The sequence below is a fragment of the Pseudopipra pipra genome, chromosome 26 (genome assembly GCF_036250125.1).
Source record: "Pseudopipra pipra isolate bDixPip1 chromosome 26, bDixPip1.hap1, whole genome shotgun sequence".
Classification (NCBI taxonomy): domain Eukaryota; kingdom Metazoa; phylum Chordata; class Aves; order Passeriformes; family Pipridae; genus Pseudopipra; species Pseudopipra pipra.
Window position 1 is genome coordinate 4,563,591 of NC_087574.1, and position 20,333 is coordinate 4,583,923.

General features: G+C 67.4%; 2 protein-coding genes across 4 annotated transcripts; one reads left to right on the forward strand and one right to left on the reverse strand.

The window, feature by feature from the left end:
* Positions 1-154: 154 nt before the first annotated feature.
* Positions 155-6,460, reverse strand: MSL1 (MSL complex subunit 1). Of its 3 annotated transcripts, none has more exons than XM_064636349.1 (8): positions 6,277-6,460; positions 3,823-4,046; positions 3,116-3,498; positions 2,416-2,480; positions 2,185-2,252; positions 1,830-1,954; positions 1,610-1,682; positions 155-1,499 (listed from the first exon to the last, which is right to left on the reverse strand). In XM_064636349.1, exons 1-8 carry the CDS (start codon positions 6,418-6,420, stop codon positions 1,409-1,411), a joined length of 1,173 nt encoding a protein of 390 aa, XP_064492419.1. In that variant the 5' UTR covers positions 6,421-6,460; the 3' UTR covers positions 155-1,408. The 3 variants fall into 3 exon arrangements, with proteins under 3 accessions (XP_064492419.1, XP_064492420.1, XP_064492421.1); XM_064636350.1 differs by lacking the exon at positions 6,277-6,460 and adding an exon at positions 5,375-5,499; XM_064636351.1 differs by lacking the exon at positions 6,277-6,460 and adding an exon at positions 5,386-5,496.
* A 6,400-nt stretch (positions 6,461-12,860) lies between these two features.
* On the forward strand, positions 12,861-20,325 carry NR1D1 (nuclear receptor subfamily 1 group D member 1). Its single transcript, XM_064636346.1, has 8 exons — positions 12,861-13,497; positions 16,361-16,702; positions 16,791-16,879; positions 16,963-17,107; positions 17,573-18,036; positions 18,183-18,368; positions 19,093-19,303; positions 19,795-20,325. The coding sequence occupies exons 1-8, from the start codon at positions 12,876-12,878 to the stop codon at positions 19,992-19,994; spliced, it is 2,259 nt and encodes a 752-aa protein (XP_064492416.1). The 5' UTR covers positions 12,861-12,875; the 3' UTR covers positions 19,995-20,325.
* Positions 20,326-20,333: the final 8 nt, after the last annotated feature.

Below are 20,333 nucleotides of genomic sequence, written 5' to 3' on the forward strand. Positions count from 1 at the left end.
CCGGTACCGGGCGCCGCCGCCGCCCGCCAGGGGGCGCGCGAGCGCCGCCGTGACGTCACGCCCACCTCCCCTCCCGCGCGGAAATGACGTCACGCCCCAGGGAAGGACCGGGGGGGGGGGGGGGAGTTTGTTTAAACACCATCAGCAACCCAGCGGCCTTTTCCTCTTTTATTGTAAAAACAAAAAATAAACCACAACGGAAAAAAAAAAAAAGAAAACCAATAAAAAAATAATAAAATAAACCGGCGAGCGGGTGTGCACACGCGCGTGTGAAACCCCCCCCTTCCCCTCCCCTGGCGGCGCCCGCCCGGAATGTGTTTAGAACTCGGGTGTTTTTAGAGCTTTTTTTTTTTTTTTTAGCGATTTCCGGCCTTTTTTTTTTTTAAGGTGTTTTTGTTGTTGTTTGTTTGTTTGTTTGTTTGTGAAACTCCGGGGTTAATGAAAGAGAAGGGGAGCGATGGGGGATAGAAGTGGGGGGTGTGGGGTCACTGTAAAGGGGAGGAAAAAGGGGGGAGAAGGGCAGAAAAGAGGGAGGAAAAGGGGGGTGAAAAAGAGGGGAAAAGGAGGGGGGAAAAGGGAGAAAAAGGGGGGGGAAAGAGTGGGAAAAGGGCGAAAAAAGAGCAGAAAAAAGGGGAGGAAAGGGAAAAAAGGGGGAAGGAAAAAGGGGACACACGGAGCTCGGCCCATAGAGCCCCCTCCCCACCCATCCAGCGCCACAGCGTCAGGTCCCAGCACCGAGAGGGGTCCAGCAGCACCCGGGGGGCTCAGCCAGGGAACACCCCCGACCCCCCTCACAGCACACCCCTTGCCCGCCTCAAAAACATTTAAATTATATATAAAAAAAAAAAAAACAAAACATTAAAACCCCCCAAATTGTGCGCACAGGGTTTCTATTTCACAAAAAAAAAAAAAAAAAAAAATTCTGCTTTTTAACTCTCCCCCCTCTGCCCCCGCCAACACGATCCAGAGGGGGGGGGAAACTCCCCAAAGACGGGGGAAAACACCCCAAAAGTGGCTCCCAGGTGCTTCCAACTTCCCGGTTCCCGTCTGGCTCCGACAAAACCCGCTGTTTATCCCGTTTCCTAACTAAACGCAACACGAAGGCAGCGGCGGGTGAGTCCTGGGGGGACGCGGCACCCCCGGGCACCAGGACTGGGCCCTGGTGATCCCCACGGCGATATCCCAAATCCCAAGGCCACGGGAGCGGAGCAGCCGCTGGGGAGCCTCGGCCGGTGCCAGCGCGGGGGGGACGAGTCCGGGGAACGTTCCAAAACCCAAGAGAACAAAACTGGGATCGCAGAGGAACGAAACCATCCGTCGGCACGGAGCGGGCGGTTGAGCCGGTGACGGCGGAGCCTCTGGTGACACACGGAGCTCCCGGAGGTGTTCAGAGCTCCCGGCATCTCCGTTATTTCCGACAGGTCCGGTGCGGCGTCTGCTTCTTCTGCACCTCCAGCCGGCAGCGGCTGCGCTCATCCAGCCACGGCAGCTCGAAGTTCCTGCGGGCACAGACGGTGTCACCACAGCACCAGACTGACCAGTGCCCTCCTGGGGGTGACACCAGACTGAGGCCCATCCCATCCCTGTCCCTCGTGCCCCCTGTACTCACTGTGGGGTCAGTTTGGGTAGGGGCCGGCCAAAGGCGACGACGGGCAGGTACGGGGTGATGAGCAAACTTTCCACTGCAGAGAGACACCAGAACGTGAGACCCCCCTGTCTGCACCCCAACAACCCCATCTGCACCCCAGCACCCCTGTCTGCACCCCAGCACCCCTGTCTGCACCCCAGCACCCCTGTCCACACCCCAACACCCCTGGGCCCCAGCTCACCGTCATCTGGCTCAGGGAAAAATGAGGTAACTTCAGGTTCCGACTCCTGAATCCCTTTCCTTTTGTACATTCGGAGCTGCAGCCGCTGCAGGATTCTCTGTTCCCTGATCCGCTGGATGTCCCACCTGGAAAAATGGGATGGATGGGAAAGTGAGGAGCCATGGGCAGTGAGGATCCCGGGGGGATCAGGGGGCTGTGCCGGCTGCCAGTGACACAGGAGCATCTCTTCTCCCACAGCATTCCCAGCTCCCACCCCAGCTGCACCCTGTCCCATCCTCCTGCTCCAGGTGACACCCCAAGACCCTTCTCTGCGGGACCAGGGACCCCAGACCCCCCTTAGTCCCCTTGTTCTCACCTTTTCCTTCGTTTCTCATCCAGCTCCAGCTTCGCGTGCCGTTTGGAAAAGACGCTGTCGTCCAGGTTCTGCAATGACACCGGACAGGGATCAGCACATCATCCCGGTGCCAGATCCTGCTCCCACAGCCCCAGGAGGGGCTGGTCCTTTTCCCCTCCAGGTCCAGGAGCGTGGAACAGCCCAGAAGGCCCCTCCTGTGGCACCACCAGCTCCGATGGGAGCTCCACATACCTCCAGGAGGTCCGAGGGGTTGGGGTCTCTCAGGGGCTCCACGACATGGTCCCTCCAAGACGGAACTGTGGGACGAGAGGGAGGCTGTTACCCCACACTGGGACCTCCACACCCCCTGCCCCACCTTTCCCTCCTATCCCTCCCTCGGAGCACAGCTTGGGATCTCCCAAACCCTCATCCCAAGCCAGGCCAGGTGATGCTGCTGCACCAGGAGCTGATGGGAGCCTGGGGAGAGGCAGAGCTTGTCGTCACCCCCTTGGCCAAGCACACGAGCAAACCTGAGCCACTTCCAGGGATGTGCTGAGCTCTCCCCACGCCGGAGCACTTGGCCACCTGGCAGGACAGGTACCGGATTCAGGGACAGCGGGTGACCCCGGTGCTGTGGCACGGTGGCATGAGCCAGAGCACATTTCCCAACCACCCTGGGGAAGTTGCTTCACCCCTCACTCCAACAGACACCAGCAGAGTGGGGCCAGGAGCCCTGCCCAGAGCGAGGTGAGCCGGAGACGAGATCTGGGAGAGCCCAGTGCCAGGACCCACCACCGTGGAAGGAGCCAGCAGCGCGGCACCTCTCCCAGCACCACGGGCACTCCCTTTGGGAATCTGGGAGCCCTGTCCCGGATTCAGGATGAAGGTGCTGAGCCGCATTTCCTGGCCAGCTCAGCCCTAGCAGCTTCTCCACCGTCCTCTCCATCCTTACTTGCTACAGTCTCCTCCTTTTTCGGGGAAGGCTCCCGCAGCGGCAGCGGCGACGGGGGCGGCTGGTGCCAGCGGCACAAGTACATTTCGGTGGTGGAGAGATAGGGCAGGTCGTCGGCCTCGCTGCCCAAGCCCTTCTCCTTGGGGTGGGTGCCGGGGCCCTTCGGCGGGGCCGAGGCCCGGAGCGGGGTCTCCAGGAGGGACCGGGGTTTTTCCGGAGTCTCTTGGCTCCGCAGTTCTCGTTTACAAACAGTTTCGGCCAAGGAGCCGCCTGACTCCTCCTTCCCCGGGGAGTGCTTTGGAGTTTTACTCTTCACTTTGGAGAACTCGGACACCAGTTTTTTAACGGGCGTCTTCCTCTCCGCGCTCCCGAACGTCGGCTTCCTGCGGGAGGGAGAGGAGCTGAGCCAGGCACATGGATCCTCACCCTGCACCGGGGCCACCACGGAGGGGTCCAGCACCCCCAAACCTGGGCTGTTGCATCAGGGCAGGACAGAGGCAATTTCCAGAGGGCCTTCCCCGGAATTTTGGCCCCCCTCCCTCTCCCCCCAGGCTTTCACCAGGTTCTCCAGGATGCAGGGATGTATTCCTAGTGCTGGGCAGCCTCTCTGAGCAGATCAAGGGTCGCTGGGAGCCCCATGGACAGAGGATAAAGCCATAGGAAATGTCCCCCCCTTTCCCCCACGCAGCCCCCCAGGCACCCCATACCTTTTATGCCCCTTCCCGTTCCTGCCGTAGGGGAAGTGCTTGGGCTGCAGGGTCGGGGGGGGCTCCAGCAGGTCCTGGGGACACTCTAGAGGCAGCTTCTCACATGCCTCTGCCTCTGGCTTCTCATCCACCTCGAAGCCCTGGAAGATGCGGTGCTTCTCCCGCTCGCTGTCCTTCTTCACCAGCTGCACCCGCCTTTCCATGCGCTCGATCCGCGCCAGGAGCTGCAGGGCAGGTGAGGAAGGGCTCAGTTTGAGGGGGATTCCAATAGAATCATGGAGTGGTTTGGGTTGGAAAGGACCTTAAAACCCATCCAGTCCCACCCCCCTGCCATGGGCAGGGACACCTTCCACTAGCCCAGGTTGCTCCAAGCCCCATCCAACCTGGCCTTGGATACTTCCAGGGCTGGGGCAGCTTCTCTGGGCAACCAGAGAGTTTGGGGGTCCCAACCTCAGTATCCTCCCCAATGCTGCAGGAGGGAGAGGGGGGTTTGTAACTGCCTGCAGGGCTTAGAGAGCACCTGGTGGCACCTGCCCGTGGTCACCTGTCCCCAACTCTCCCCAGCCTCTGTCGCAGCCGGGGGCTGCACTCTTTAGAAGGGGCGGTTTGGACAGTCCAGTGGGGGGGTCCCAGTACCCCCCAGGGACGTGGCTGGGGGGACACCCAGCCTCAGGGAATGGAGCCTGGTGCACTCGGGGTTTGCCAGCCCCACCTCCCCGCCGGTGTCACCCCGCAGGAAGCCCCGGGAAGCCCGTGAAGCGCCGTCACGGCCTCAGCACAGCGGCTCCTCCATGTTGGGGGATGCGGCATCGCCTGCGGCGGCACCACGTGGGGTGTCCCTGTCCTTCCCGCCACAACCTGGGCCACCACCGCTGCCACCGCAGCCACCACCGCCTGATGGCACACGGCCACGGCGCCGTGGGGCGGGCAGGGGGTGACCCACGGCCGCGGGGGGAGGCAGACACGATCAGGGCACGCACAGCGTCCATGGGGTGACACGGGCAGCACACCCGGGGGAGGGGGGGCACAGCTCAGCTGAGCCGTGGGGGCCCCGCAGTGCCCCACCCCACCAAGGCTGGCAGCCACTCGGGGCCGTGGGGGACGCCGGACCGCCGGGCTGGGCTGGGGGCAGTCCCCCCCTCAGTGCGTGGCCCCGAGCAGCGAGGCCGTGTCCCGCCCGGTGCCCGCAGTGCCGCGGCCGCTTTAAGGGCCCCCCCCCGCCGGTCGCCACGGTGACGGGCGGCGGCCCGTTAACCCCCGACGGCCCGCCCCCGCCCCCGCCCTTTGTGCCCACCGCGCCCTTTGTCTGGGGGGGGGGGGGCTGCGACCCCCGGGGGGCTCCCAGCCCTGGGGGGGAGAAGCCCAGCCCCTGAGGGGGCACCCGATCTCGGGGGGGGGGGGGCAGAGACCCCCCCGGGAGAACCCAGCCCTTCAGGGGGTACCCAGACTGGGGGGGGCGGGGGAACCACCCCTCGGGGAGAGGGAGTATTGCCCCCGGGGGTGTTTAACCCCTTGGGGAGGGGGGCATCAACTCTCTGGGGGGGGAATGTACCTCCTGACTACCTTGGGGAGGGGGGCAGATCCCCCTCCCGCCGGGGGTGTTACTCCTCAATGCTGGGTGGGGGTATTAACCCCTGGGGTGCCACCAAGGGTCGTTAACCCCCCCAAGGAGGAATTAACTGCGGGGTGTACCACGAGGGGAGAACAGTAACCCCCGATGTGGGGCATTAACCGCCACGGGGGGGTGGGGGGGTGATTAACCCCTGGGGTGCCACAGGGGGGAGAAGGTTAACTGCCACAAGGGGCACATCGACCCCCCAAGGGGGGGCATTAAGCTCTGGGGTGACGGGAGGTGAGTGTTAACCCCGATGGGGGGGACATTAACCCCCAAAGAGGGAGGGCATTAATTCTTAAGGGGGGCAGAGTCAACCCCCAAAGAGGGGGGGGCATTAACTCTTAAGGGGGGCAGAGTTAACCCCCAAAGAGGGGGGGGGCATTAACCCCTAGGGGGTGCAGAATTAACCGACAAAGAAGGGGTGTGTTAATCCTCAACGGGGAGAAATCAACCCCTCAAAGAGGGGTGGAAACAACCCCTGAAGAGGGGTGGAATTAACCTCCAAAGAGGGGGGGGCATTAACCCCAAAATAGAGGGGCAATAACCCCAAAGAGGGGGGAGCCATTAACCCCTTGAATATCTTTCCTGTTGGTGGGCAGAATCCCACCAGAAATCCCTGGAAACCATGGGTGCTGGGGGGGGGTGGGTTGGAGGGGGCATTAACCATTTGGGGGGGGATTAACCCTGGGGAGGGGGGTCACCCCGGGGGGGGGGGTGGTTTAACCTGTGAGAGGAGTTAACCCTGTGAAGGGGGTTAACCCCTTCCGTGCCGCATTCCCGCCTCCCTGCCCGGTACTTCCCCCCCCCCTCGGTGCTTCCCCCCCCTTCCCCGGCCGTACCGTGTCGCGCTCGGCCCGGAGCTCCTCGATCTGCCGCTCCTTGGCCTGCAGCTGCTGCTGCTGCTGCTCGATCAGGTCCAGCTGGAGCAGCAGGATCTGCCGCAGGCAGGCGGCCTGCCCGGGCGACCCTCCGCCGGCGCCCATCGCTGCGCGGGCCGCGGGGCCGCCGCTTCCCCGGCTCCGCGGGCCCCGCTCCCGGCCCCGGCCCCGCTCCCGGCCCCGCCGCCGCCGCCTCCCCGGGCAGCCCGCCCGCATCCCCCGCCGCGGCCCTGCCCCCCGCCGGCCGCCGGCCCCCGCCGCGGCCCCGCTCCGCTCCCGCTCCGCCACCCCCGCAGCCGCGGCCCGTGTGTGCCCCCCAGCGGCGGCGGGGCCCGGGGCCGCCAGGGCCGGCGGAGCGGGGCCCTTCCTCCCTCCTCCTCTCCCCCCCTCCTCCTCCTCCTCCCTCCCCGCCCGCCCCCTCGGGCCGCCGCCGCCCGCCCCCCCGGAACGCCGTGGACCGCATGGCCGGGGCCCCGTTACCCGCGCGCCGGCAGCGCGGGGCGGCGGCGCGGGGGGCGCCGGGGGCATCGGCGCGGAGCGGCCCCCGCCCCGGGGGACGGCCCGCGCGGGGGACGAGCGGCGGCGGGGGGGGGGGGCGGCGGGGGCGGGGGTCGGTACCGGGCACGGGACCCCGGGTACCGGCGAACGGGGCCCGGCGCGCATGCGCCGGCGGCGGAGGTGGGGGGCGGTGGGATCCCCGGGGGTGAGGAGCGGGGGGGGGGGCCCCGGTGAGGACCCCCCGGCACGGGACCCCGCCGCTGCCCGCGGGCCGGGGGGGTGGTCGCGGCACGCGGAGGCGCGTGGGGCGGGTGGGGGGGTCCCCGCGCTGCAGTACCCGGGGGCGGCCGCCCGGGGGCTCCCGAGCGCGGCGGTTCCGCTGCTCCGCGCCCCGCCCCCGCCCCACGGGGGGGGTCTCGGGGTCACGGGCCGGTCCCCGGGGCGGGGGCACCCCCGGACCGGGGGACAGCGGAGCTGGCACCCCACCCGCGGTCACGGGCAGGTCCTGCGGCAGGGCAGGGGACCCCCCGTTACGAACGAGAGGGGAGTTCTTCCTCTGTGACCCACGGAGTCTGTACACCGCCGGTGCGCACACCCAGCCCCTGGACACACACAGACACACACACACAGCTCTGCAGTTCCTGGTGTGCAAGGACATGCACACACACATACACCCACACGCAAACCCGCAGCGCCCCCTCCGCAGAGGCTGCAGCCCCAGCACACACTTATGTGCACGTACATGCACTCACACTCCTGTACATACATGCGCATACTTGCACACGCACACGCGTGTGTGTCCCCCCAGGGAGGGCCTGCACCCCCCACTGCAGCACATGCAGGCACTGCAGCACATGCAGGCACTGCAGCCCCTGCACATGCACAGCCCCCCTCCCAGACCGCAGCCCCAGAGCACACGTATGTACACACGTGCACCTGTGTGGACACATATACACATGCACCCCCAGACTGCAGCCACAGAGCACACGTATGGACGTGTATTTCATGTATGGACATGTATGCACACACATGCCCCGGGCTGCAGAGCACACATACTGACGTGTATGCACATGTATGGACATGTATGTACATGCACGCACACCAGACTGCGGCCCCAGAGCACACGTATGGACGTGTATTTGCATGTACGGACATGTATGTACACGTATACACACACAGAGTATCATTTCCCGCCCCCCCCCCCCCCGTGCTGAAACTCCACCCCCCTGCAGCACACGGGGTCCGTGTCACTGGGGACACACAGGGGACACGCGTGGCACGTGCCGGGGGACACACAGGGGACACGTGGGGGGACGTGTCTCTCCACGGAGTTTGTGTTCAGGGACACTCACAAACACACACACGGGGGGGGGTCCCCCTTCACCCAGCCCCCCCGTGAGCCTCGGGGTGCTCCTGTGTGCGGTGCCCGGGTCACACCCATGGTGCCCCCGCGCCCGGTGTGGTGCGGGGAAAGCCCCTGCACTGTCCTCTGCCGTGCTGTGGGTCACACCAAGCCCTGCCAACAGGTGTGCCCTCAGCATGTGCACACGCGTGGCCGTGGTCGGACACGGGGAGGTTGTGGTTGTCCCCCCCCCGTGATTGTGCACATACACACTCATGGCTGTGTTCATGCACACGCGTGTGCTTGTGCAAACGTGTGACTGCTCATCCACATACATGACCATGGTTGTATGCAGTCATGGCTGTGCTCACACACACACACACGTGGCTGTGTTTTGCACACACACATGGCTGTAGTTGTGCACGCATGTGACTGTGCTCACACATTCCCCTGGCCAAGTTCATACACACATGTGGCCCCTCCTCGTACACATACCTAACTGTGATTGTGCATGCGTGTGTCTGTGCTCACACACACACGTGACCGTGGTTGTACATGCATGGCCATGCTCTCACACACACACACAGCTGTGCTCACACACACACGTGCCTGCGCTCACACACACATGTAGCCATGTTCACACACATGACCGTGCTCACACACACACCCAGCCGTGCTCACACACACATGTAGCCATGTTCACACACATGACCGTGCTCACACACACAATTGGCTCTGCTCATACATACACACAGAGCCATGTTCACACACACGCATGGCTGTGCTCACACACAAAGCCGTGCTCACACACACGCATGGCCGTGCTCACACGCACATCCGTGCCCGCGCACACGGTTGCCGCGTCCCTGCCGTGCCCGCTCTGCCGGGCCGGTGCCGGTGCCCGGTGCCCATCCCTGCTGCGGCAGGCCCACGTGCCGGCCGGCGCCTGCCCGCACATGGCTCTGCAGCAGGGAGGCTGCTGGGGCTAAAAATGGAGCAGGGCGCACATGCCAGCGCCACGTGACGCGCATGGAGAGGGCTCCCCGCGAGAGGAGGAGGAGGAGGAGGAAGAGGAGGAGGAGGAGGGAGCCCGCTCACATGGGCTGGTACAGATGCCAACCGGGCCGTCGGCCACGACGCCGCGGCCGCTGTGTGACCTGTGGTGGGGGGCTGACGGGGTGCCCCCCCCCCAAACACATTTGACCTTTGGGAAGGTCAAACATGGGGCAACGGGGGCGTGGGAAAGGGGAGGAGGGTTCCCAGGTGGGGGTCCGAGGTGGGGGGTCCAGAGGCTGAAGAAGCCCCAGATGCTGCCCCAGGTCCTTTGTGGGGTCTGTGGCTGCAGAAGGAACACAAACACATGAGATCTCAGGGGGGGGGCAGGTGAGGGGGCCCCCTGCTGCTCCCCCTGAGGGGACTCCTCAGACTCCCCTACATGATGAACACTGGGGTTCACCATCCCCTGGGGGACCTGCACCCCCATATTGCAGCATCACCCCAATTTCTGGGTCCCTGCACCCCTGAACCCTCCCTGAGGTCCCTGCACCCCCAGACCCTACACCCCTGCACCCTTCTGGGGTCCCTGCATGCCCTGATCCTGTACCCCTTTTTGGGTCCCTGCACTCTTCTGGGGTGCATTCACCCCTAAATCTTGCACCTCCACGAATCTGTGCACCCCTGCACCCCCAGATCCTGCACCCTCCTGGGGGTCCCTGCACTCCCAGATCCTGCACCCCCTGACTCTGCACCTTCTGGGGTCTCTGCCCCCCAACTCCAGTCTGCCCTATCCCACGGTTCTGGGATGCATTGGGGTGCCCCCGGCTGCCTTGGGGTGCCCCCACCCGCCGTGGGGTGCCCCCGCCCGGGGCCAGGCTTGCCTTGTTTACCCGATTTTTCCCGTTCCCGGGGAGGGAGGGCGATTCTGGCAGCGGGAGCTGCTGTCCCGGCCAAGAGCCGGGGGCCGAGCCAAGGCTGCTCCCAGAAGGAAAACACCCCAAACCCACCCCAAACTCCAACCCCACGACCACCCTCCTGGCCCCTCGCAGCGGCACCGGGGCTGCTGCAGCGTCCCGCCCCCCCCCCCCCCCGCTGCCCCCCCACTGCCGTCAGTAGGGACGGATGAAAGGGGGCTCAGGGGTGCAGGACCCCCAAGTGGGTGGGACCCAGCACCTCTGCCCTCCCACACTCGCAGCTCTGGGTGGGGAAACTGAGGCACGATGTGCGTAGGGTGACACGGGGACACAGCTGGACCCGGTGTCCCCATCTCCACGGGGCTGTTGCAGCCCCACGATGGGTCTGGGGGTGTCCAAGTGAGTCTGGGAGTGCAAAGCTGGGGTCCTGTCCCCTGCCAGCCCCAGTGCCCGGCCCCGGGACAGGTTGGGGGGAGGGAGTGACAGGCAGGAACGAACCCCCGTTCCCTGCGGAGACGCCCCCCCCCTTTTCCTGGAAAAGGTTCAACAAGGTAAACAAGGCTCCAGCCCGGAGTAAAAATAAACCCTCGGCACGCAGGCGCCGGGCGGGAAGCGGGGCGAGCGTCACGCGGCACGGCCACGGCACCGGCACCTCGCACCGGGCACCCCTCACCTCGCACCGGGCACCCCTCACCCCGCGCTCCGACAGCGGCCCCACCGCCCCACCGCTGCCTCCCGTTCCCCTGGAGCAGTGGGAGGGGAAGGGGATGGGATCAGTCCCCCCCGCAGGGGGTGCTGGAAGCTGGGGGGAGGAGGAGGCTGCAGTTGAGGGGCCACGGCATGGGAAGGGCAGGGGCACAGCCCGTGGCAGGGACTGGGGTGAGACGTGTGTCCCCCTGACATTCCAGGCACCCCACGGCATCCTGGCACTGCGGGACAGGGCAGAACTGGGCTGGGGGGGCAGAGACCGAGGGAGGTGCAAGGTCTGAGGGTGCAGGGATTGCAGGAGGGTGCAGGGGGGCACGATCTGGGTTTGCAGGATGTGGAGGTGCACAGATCCATGGAGGTGCAGGATGCAGTGTGTGATGACCTTGGGGGGCCTTGAGGTGCCCCTCTGCGCCATGGACTGGTTGGCACGGGCACTGCCATGATGAAAGGGCACGGGGACCCTCGGGGACCCCCCCCCGAGCACAGACCCGGCCTCTGGGGGGTGCTCGGGGCACCTCAGCTGCAGCACCCCGCTGTCCCGGTGATTCTCCTGGTCCCTCTCCCCCACCCTGGTCCCCATGGGTGGTCCCAGAGTCGGGATATCCCGGGAATATCCCGGCTGTGCCCAGCCTGAGGTCCCTGCTCACAGCACTCTCCCCCTGCCCTCACCCTGTGCCGGGGTCCCAGCCCCACGGCGGGACCCCACGCTGGGACCCCAGGGGGTTTATCCCGTCCCTCCCAGCCCCACTCCCGTCCCGTGGATCCCTGAGGGATCAGGGTCCAGCCGAGCATCCCTGGCGCCGTGTCCCGTGTGCCGCAGCGCCGTGCGCAGGCATGTTTTCCCAATCCAGACGTGCGGCTGAGTCACGGATAATCACCGGGAACGTGCCGGGAGGGGAACGAGGCGCCGCGTGGGGCCGCGGGCACCTGCACGGTCGTGACAGCTTGGGCAGGGCCCCGCTGGAAGCGGGGATGGGGCAGGAAGGGCCCCTCGCCCCGGGACCGGCGTCCCCCCGGGTCCCCCCGGTCCCATGCCAGCCTGGCCCCACACATCCTTCCGGGAACTGCCGCGGTTCTCCCGGCCGGAGGTGCCCCGGGACCGCTCAACCGCCCGCTGACTCAGGGCGAGAGCATGTCCTGTGGGATGTCGGGGTGTTCCCACCGCGCCAAAAGCCGGGGGCACTCTCGGCATCCCCCCCCCCCGCCGGGGACCCCCAGCTGAAGAACGGCTCCGCACACCCAAAAGGGCTGGTCCCGGGGGGTCCTTGGGCGGCAGAGCTCCGGTGTTTCCCCCCCACCCCGGGCACCCCGCACAGCCGGGGCACCGGAGGCCTCCCTCTCCCGTGGGATTAGCTCCGAGGATTTCCCGGCTCTGGCACATCCGTGCTCTGCTCCTTCTCCTCCTGGCTGGGGGCCAGGACAGCGCCCGGCACGTGGCATCCAGGAGGGTGCTGGCACCCCCAAAACCCTCCCCGCGGGGAGAGGGGGGGGGCACGATCACCCGCGGAGCCCCCGGTGCCACCGGGCTGGGTTGGCCCCGGCGCTGCGACCCAGATCTGCCACCGGCTCTGCTCTGGCACCGCATCGCCGCAGCCCCCGCGGCAGCCGGGAGCGGGGCCAGGCTGGGACGTGGATGCCAGGCACGTGCCACAGCGGGCACCCGCCGTGGGCAGCGTGGGGACGGCAGGGACTGGACAGGGGGACATTGCGGGGGGCAGCGGGCAGGTGTCCGGCTGTGCCAGGGGCTGTGCCATGCACAGTCCTCTCTGCTGCGGGGGGGGGGGGGGGGCTGCGGTGCTGGGGCCACACTGGAGGGCAGAGGAGATGGTGCCGTGCAGGGTGACAGGGGTACCTGGGGGTCACTCATGCACAGGACAGTGGTTTGAGGGGTGACAGGGGTATCTGAGTGTCCTCAGTTCAGGGGATAGTGCCTTGAGGGGTGACAAGGGTGCCTGGGGGTCCCCAGTGCAGGGGCAGTGACAGTGCCACCTGGGTGTCCCCAGTGCAGGGGACGGTGCCATGCAGGGTGACAGGGATACCTGGGGGTCCCCAGTGCTGTGCCGGGTGACACAGGTGCCCAGGTGTCCCCAGGGGATGGTGCCATGCACAATGACAGCGCTATGCCTGGGTCTCCCCGGTGCAGGGGACAGCGCCACGCTCAGGTGTCCCCAGTGCGGGTGACAGCGCTGTGCAAGGTGACAGGGCTGCCAGTGCCGCGCCCGGGGGGTCCCCGGTGCAGGGGACAGCGTCGTGGCAGTGACAGAGGTGCCGAGCGCTGCACCCAAGTGTCCGCAGTGCAGGGCACAGCGCTGCGCCCGGGGGTCCCCGACGCAGGGGCGACACGAGGGGCACCCGGCGCTCCCGGTGCAAGGCACCGGCGCAAGTGCCGGTCCCCGCGGTCCGTCAGGCGGCCCCGGTGTGGGGGTCCCCGCCGAGCCCGGGCTCCCCGGCGGCGGCGCGGGGCCGGGGCCGCCGGCGGAAAGTGTGTCACTGGGGCACGAGGCTGTCCCCGGGAATCACATGGGGGAGGCGGCGGCGCCGCGTGCGGCCCAGTGCGCAGCCGCGGCCGGTGCGGGGGGCGGCGGGGCGGGCGGCGGGCGCACAACAGCCCGCACCGGGCGGCGGCGCGGCACGGCTCTGCTCCGCTCCGCTTCGCTCCACTCCGCGCCGGGAGGCTCACGGGGCCCCGGACAAGGATGGCGGCCCCCGAGACAGGCAGCACAGGTCAGTGCCTCGCCGGAGCCCCTCACCCCCGCGACCACCGTGCGGGCACCGGCACCGGCAGCGGTCCCCCCCCCCCCCCCCAGCACCGGAGCGCATCGGGGGGCAGCGCCCCGGGACCGCGGCGAGGGGCTGCGCGCTGAGACCGCGAGTTGGAGGGGTCCGGACACCGGGACCGTGGGGGTCCCGCACGCCCGACCGGGCAGGATGCGCACCGGGACAGCGTCCCGGAACGGGGCACCGTCCTACCGGGACCAGAGGGTCCTGCAGAGCGGGGTAAGGCTCGGACAGCGGGGCCGGGGTGTCCCCGGGAGGAGGGTAGGGAGGGGTGTGCGCCGGCACCGGGGGTCTTGCACACCGGGACAAACTGAACACCGGCACCGGGGCGCTACGGTGTCCGGGGAAGGAGAGATGGAGAGCGGGACCGGGAGTCCTGAACGCCGCGGCGTGCTGGACGCGGGGGTAGGAAGGGTGAGAATAGGGATCGGTGTCCCGGAACGTCCCGGACAACAAGAGAGGGGTGTCCCGGGCTGCGGGACCGGACGGGAGCGCGACGGGACTGAGGTGTCCCGGAAACCGGGACCGGGAATTCCCGAACGCCGGGGCGCGCTGGACGTGGGGGTAGGAAGGGTGACAACCAGGATTGATGTGACCCGGACAGCAGCACCGGAGAGGAGCGGGGCGGCTCCGGGGCGGTGACCCGGGAAGCGGGACCGGAGGGGAACGCGCCGGCATCGGTGTGTCCTGGGTGGTGGGACCGGAGGAGACCGCTCAGGGTGACCGGAGGGGACCGCGGCGGGACCGGCGTGTCCCTGTCAGCGGCACCGCGGGCACCAGGCAGCCCCGTGGGGCGGCCGAGGCGATGTCACTGCGTGTCGGGGCTCCCCGCGCGCACCGGGAAGGGACGGGGACAGTGGGGGAGGACGGGGACCGGAGGCGGTGCTGGCCCCCCCCGCTCCCCCGTGTCCCCCCCCGCACGTGTCCCCCTCCCCGCCGCTGCCACGTGCGGAGTTTGTTTTCCCCGCAGCCCCGCCCCGCCCCCTTCCATTGGCCGCCGCGTGACGTCACCGATGACGTCACGCGCGGGACCGGGGACGCCGCCGCTCATTTCGGGTGGTGGGGAGGGGGGAGGCCCTGTCTCCGGGGTAACCAGAAGGGGCGGGGCCGAGCGCCGGGCCAATGAGAGCGAGGGGGGCGTGGTAAAGCGTGAAGGGGCGGGGCCGAGGGCGGCCACGTGCGGCGGGAGCACGTGGGGCGGCGGCGTGAGGCCGCCTGAGCTTGCGGGGGGGGGGAAGGCTGCGGGGTGGCTGTTTGGGGGGGGTTCCCGGTGTTTTGGGGTCAGGAAGAGTCTTCCCCTTCTGGGGTAACCCTCTGGGGGAGATCCCCTGCACCCCGAAGCCCCGGGACCCCCCCCGGGGGGGGTCCCGGGGCTTCGGGGTGCAAGGGATCCCCCCATTATTTTGGTGTGTCAGCAGCTGGGGGTCCCTCGAATCAGCTGTCGTGGGGTTAGGACCCACTGTCCCCGATTCAGTGACCGCCTTTGGAGGTGGTTCAGTGAGGGGGGGTGGTGGGGGAATGGTGACAAGCTGGCTCCGGCGCGTGGCATCTGTGCCGGCGGCACCGTGTGCGGCGGGAGACACATGGCCCCGGTGATCCCGTGTGTCCCCGACATCGCCATCCACGTGTCCCAGCCCGGAGTCGTGTCCCGGTGCTGCTGTCCCTGCCCCGTGAGTGGGGTGACAACGACTACGACTTCAGCCAGGGGCCATGCACATGCACCCCCCGCCACCCCGTACTGCTCCCCACTTTTTGGGGGTTCCCCACGCAGCTCCTCAGCCCTGCAGTGGGGAAGAATCTCCCCAAATGAGGGGGCTGTGCTGGGATAATCCAGGTGCCATGCTGGGATAATCCAGTGCTGCTGCACTGGGAGCACCCCAATGCCACAGGGGGCTGCACTGGGATCACCCCAATGCCACAGGGGGCTGCACTGGGATCACCCCAATGCCACAGGGGGCTGCACTGGGATCACCCCAATGCCACAGGGGGCTGCGCCGTGCGGCTGTACCAGGAGCTGTGGGTGGGAGCTCAGCTGTGCCGTGGGCACGGAGCCAGGGACGGCGGGAGTGACTCCTGTGACCTCCTGATTTCACCTCTCCCGAGGGTTCCCAACCCACATTCCTCCTGCAGGCAATTCCGGGGTGCCCTGCCTGTGTCCCCAGCCGGCACGCACCCAGATAAACCCGGCTGTCCCCGGCCCACGTGGGCTCGGCACCCGTGGCGCCCGGTGGGTGCGGTGCCTGACTCAGGGTGGGCGGTGCACGTGCGGCGCTGCGGGATGCCCTTGGATCCGGGATGCATCCGGGGTGCTTCCCTGGGGACCCCCTGCCGCCTGGGGCTTCCATCCTCCTCCAGGGGGTTTTCCCTGCCTGGGCTGGGGGAGGCTGAGCTTGGTGCAGCTCGGTACATGAGTGGTCCGCCGGGATGCCCGTGGATCCTGGATGCGTTCGTGATCCTTCCCTGTGGATCCCGCCCCGCTTGGAGCTGCAGTCCCCCTCATCGGGGAGTCCCCCGTTTTGTGGGGGAGGAGGCTGAGCCTGGCACAGCTCAGTAGATGTGTGGCCCCGTGGGTTTCCCATGGATTTGGGTGCTTCCCTGGGGATCCCACCCTACACAGGGCTGTGATCCTGCTCACGGTGGGGGGAGGCTGAACCTGGCACAGCTCAGTGCATGTGTGGCTCCAGGTTGCCGATGGATCCGGGGTGCTTCCCTGGGGATCCCACCCACCTCCCGGGGTTTCCCCCTCCATGAACTGGGGAGGCTGAGCCCGGCACAGCTCAGTGCATGAGTAACCCCTCGCTCTTTGCAGGTGGGGTGATCAGCTACGTGGGCTCCAGCGGCGCCTCTCCCACCCGGACCAGCCCCGTCTCCCTCTGCAGCGACAGCTCCAACGGCAGCTCCCAGTCGGGATCCCAGCCCTTCCCCACGTACTTCCCCCCGTCGCCCACCGGCTCCCTCCAGGATTCCCGCGCCTACGGCGGGGGCTCGCTGGCCCCCCATGAGGACGGCTCCCCTTCTTCCTCCTCCTCATCCTCCACCTCCTCCTCCTCCTCGTCGTACGGCTCCTCGGTGAACTTCCCCGGGGTGCAGCCGGTCCCTGCGGACGAGCGGCGCCGCAGTTCGCCCAGCAAAGCCGGCAGCACCGTCACCAGTGAGTGGGGCTCACGGGGGGGCGGCGGGCGGGCCCCCCACCCCGCCGAGGGCACCCCGGGACCCCGCTGACCCTGGTCCCCCCGCAGAGCTCAACGGGATGGTGCTGCTCTGCAAAGTGTGCGGGGACGTCGCCTCCGGCTTCCACTACGGTGTCCACGCCTGCGAGGGCTGCAAGGTACTGGGATGGGGCCGGGCATGGGGCACGGACCCCCCGTCACGCTGGGGGGACTCCCAGTGACCCTCCCTCCCACCCCGCAGGGCTTCTTCCGCCGCAGCATCCAGCAGAATATTCAGTACAAGAAGTGCCTCAAAAATGAGAACTGCTCTATCGTCCGCATCAACCGCAACCGCTGCCAGCAGTGCCGCTTCAAGAAGTGCCTGCTGGTTGGCATGTCCCGCGACGGTGAGCTCGGAGGGACCCCCGCAACCCCCCCCAGAGCCTCTGGGGGTGGGATTCCCTGTGCCCAGGCTGTGTGTCCCCTCCCGGGATGCCCAGGGCTGTACATCCCCTCCAGAGTCAGGTTCCCCCGGCTGTGCTGGGTGCTCTGCCTGTCCCATGGGATGTGTCCCCCTCTTCCTGGGATGGGTCCCCACCGTGGTTGGGGTGGCATGTCCTCTCCTGGGATGGATCCCCCCCATGCTCAGGGCACTGCATCCCCTTCCAGGATGGAAACCCCATGCCCAGGGCTCCTTGCCCCCTCCTGGGATGGGTCCCACAGTGCCCAGGGCTGTGTGTCACCTCCAGGATGGGGGTAGGGATGCAGCCCCGCTCCCGGCAGCCCCTGGCCCCCCATGGCACAGGTCTGGGGGGTTGTTGCCGTGCCCGCTGCTGCCAGTGTTCCCCCCTAACACCGGTGTCCCCCCACAGCCGTGCGCTTCGGGCGTATCCCCAAGCGGGAGAAGCAGCGGATGCTGGCGGAGATGCAGAGCGCCATGGGCGGCATGGCCAGCGCCCCACCGCCGATGCCCGGCCCCGGCGAGGGTCCCACCGTGGGCGGGGGCCGCGCGCCGCCCCCCGGCCCCCCGCCGCTCGCCCCCCCCGCCTGCTTCTCCCAGTTCCCCCAGCAGCTGACGCCGCCCCGCTCGCCCAGCCCCGGCGGGGCCACCGAGGACGTCATCGCGCAGGTGGCCAAGGCCCACAAGGAGATCTTCATCTACGCCCACGACAAGCTGGGACCCCCCCCCGCCTGCGACAGCGGCCTCCTGCGCTGGGACGCGCCCCCCGCCTGGGCCCCCGGCCCCCCCGAGCCCCGGCTCTGCCCCGCCGCCTACCCCGAGCCCCCGGCCCCGCGGGGGTGCCCCTGGCCCCGCGGCCCCAAGGACGTCCTGCCGGTGAGCGCCCAGGGGGCTCCTGCTCCCTGTGGGGTATTTTTAGCTGCTTATTGCACTAATCCCCTTGTGGGTGCCCCCCTCCCTTCCCGCTGTGATGGTGGGGCTGGGGGTGCCCCGGGTGCCCGCTGACCCCCCACCTCCTGCAGGCGTGTCCCATGAACAGCCACGTTCCCGGGCGCAGCGGGCGCTCCGTGCAGGAGATCTGGGAGGATTTCTCCCTCAGCTTCACCCCCGCCGTCCGCGAGGTCGTCGAGTTCGCCAAGCACATTCCCGGCTTCCAGGCGCTCTCCCAGCATGACCAGGTCACCCTGCTCAAGGCTGGCACCTTTGAGGTATGTCCTGGGATGGCAAGGGCTTGATGCAGGGCATGGCATTGCCCTATGGCATTGCGTGGTGCCCCAAAGCCTGACACGATCCCTCTGGCATTGCACAATGCTCCATGGACTGGCATGGAGCCCCAAAGCATGGGCACAGTGGCCCAGATCATGGCATTGCAGTGCCCCACATATAGGAGCCGTGGCACAGAACTCATCCCTGCATGATGCTCCATGACATGGCACGGTGCCCATGGCATGGCATGGTGCCCCACATTTGGGAGCCATGGACTGGAGTGTGGCACTGCCTGGTACCCCACGGTGCCCATGGCATTGCCTGGTGGCCCACGGCACTGCAGTGCCTGACACGTGGCAGCCGTGGTATGGAGCATGATGCCCACGGCACGGTGCCCCACTTTTGGGAGTTAGGGACTGGCATGAAGCCCCTGGTGTCCCACGGCAATGTAATGCATATGGGAACAGTGGCATGAAGCATTGCATGGTGCCCATGGGATGGTGTGGTGCCCCACAGCACGGCATGGGATCCCAACCCGCACGTTCGGGAACTGTGGCACGGAGCACAGAGCCCCTGGCGTGGCACGATGCCCCGTGGGCTGGCACGGAGCCCCACGGCACTGCAGTGCCCCACATTTGGGAGCCATGGCACAGAGCCTGGTGCCCTCGGTGCCCCTGTCCTGCCACGGAGCCCCATCCCAGTGCCCACACGCTGCCCACCCCGCAGGTGCTGATGGTTCGCTTTGCGTCGCTGTTCGACGTGAAGGAGCAGACGGTGACGTTCATGAGCCGCACGCGGTACGGGCTGGAGGAGCTCTGGGCCATGGGCATGGGGGACCTGCTCGGGGCCATGTTCGACTTCAGCGAGAAGCTCAGCGCCCTCGAGCTCAGCGATGAAGAGCTGGGGCTCTTCACCGCCGTCGTCCTCGTCTCGGCAGGTGGGCTCGGGGGGTTTTCGGGGGGAAGATTGAGGGGTTTGGGGGTGAGATCGTGGGAGTTTGGGAGGGGATCAGAGAGCTTGGGGTTGGGATCATGGGGTTTGGGGAGTGTTCAGGGGTAGGACTGGGGGATTTCTGTAAAGGATCAGGGGTTTCAGAGGGGGATTTGCAGGTTTGGGGAGGAATTAAGGGTTCGAGGGGCAGATTGGGGGTTGGGGGGGTGGGATCAAGGTGATGAAGGTGAAAGAGAGTCAGGGGGTTCAGGGACAAAATCGTGGGGAGCGGACGTGGGAGCAAGAGGTCTGGGGGAATTGTGGCTGGGATAGGGGGTTCAGAGTGGGATTCAGCGGGAATTGAGGGGTTGGGTTGGATGTGGATCAGGGGGTTCAGGGATAAGGGTGGGATTGGGGTGATGCCGGGGTGGGATCAGGGGGTTTTGGGGGGTGGAACCGGTGTGTCCCTGCTCTGCCCCTGACACCCTGCTCCCACAGACCGCTCGGGCATGGAGGACACGGCGTCGGTGGAGCAGCTGCAGGAGACGCTGCTGAGGGCCCTGCGCGCCCTCGTGCTGAAGACGCGCCCGGCCGAGACCTCGCGCTTCACCAAACTGCTGCTGAAGCTGCCGGACCTGCGCACCCTCAACAACCTCCACTCCGAGAAGCTGCTCTCCTTCCGCATCGACGCCCAGTAGTGCCCCCTGGACCCCCCCGCAGCCCCCCCCGCGCACCCCTGTACATACACCACAGCGGGGGGGGACACACAGACCAACCCCCGGGGCAGCACCGACCCCATGGACTCACAGGGATTCACCCTAAGGTGGGCGCCGGGACGCTGGGACCCCCCGCCCCCCCAATTCGGGTGCCAGCCCCACGGCTCCGCTGGCAGCGCCGGGGGGTCCCCTCGCCCTGACCCCCCCCAGCTCCAGCGGCCGAGGGTGGGACGCAGTGGCCGGATCCAGCCGCGCTGGGTGGGGCGGGTTTGGGGCGTGGTGGTGGTGGGGGGTTTGGTTGGTTGGTTTTTTTTTTCATCA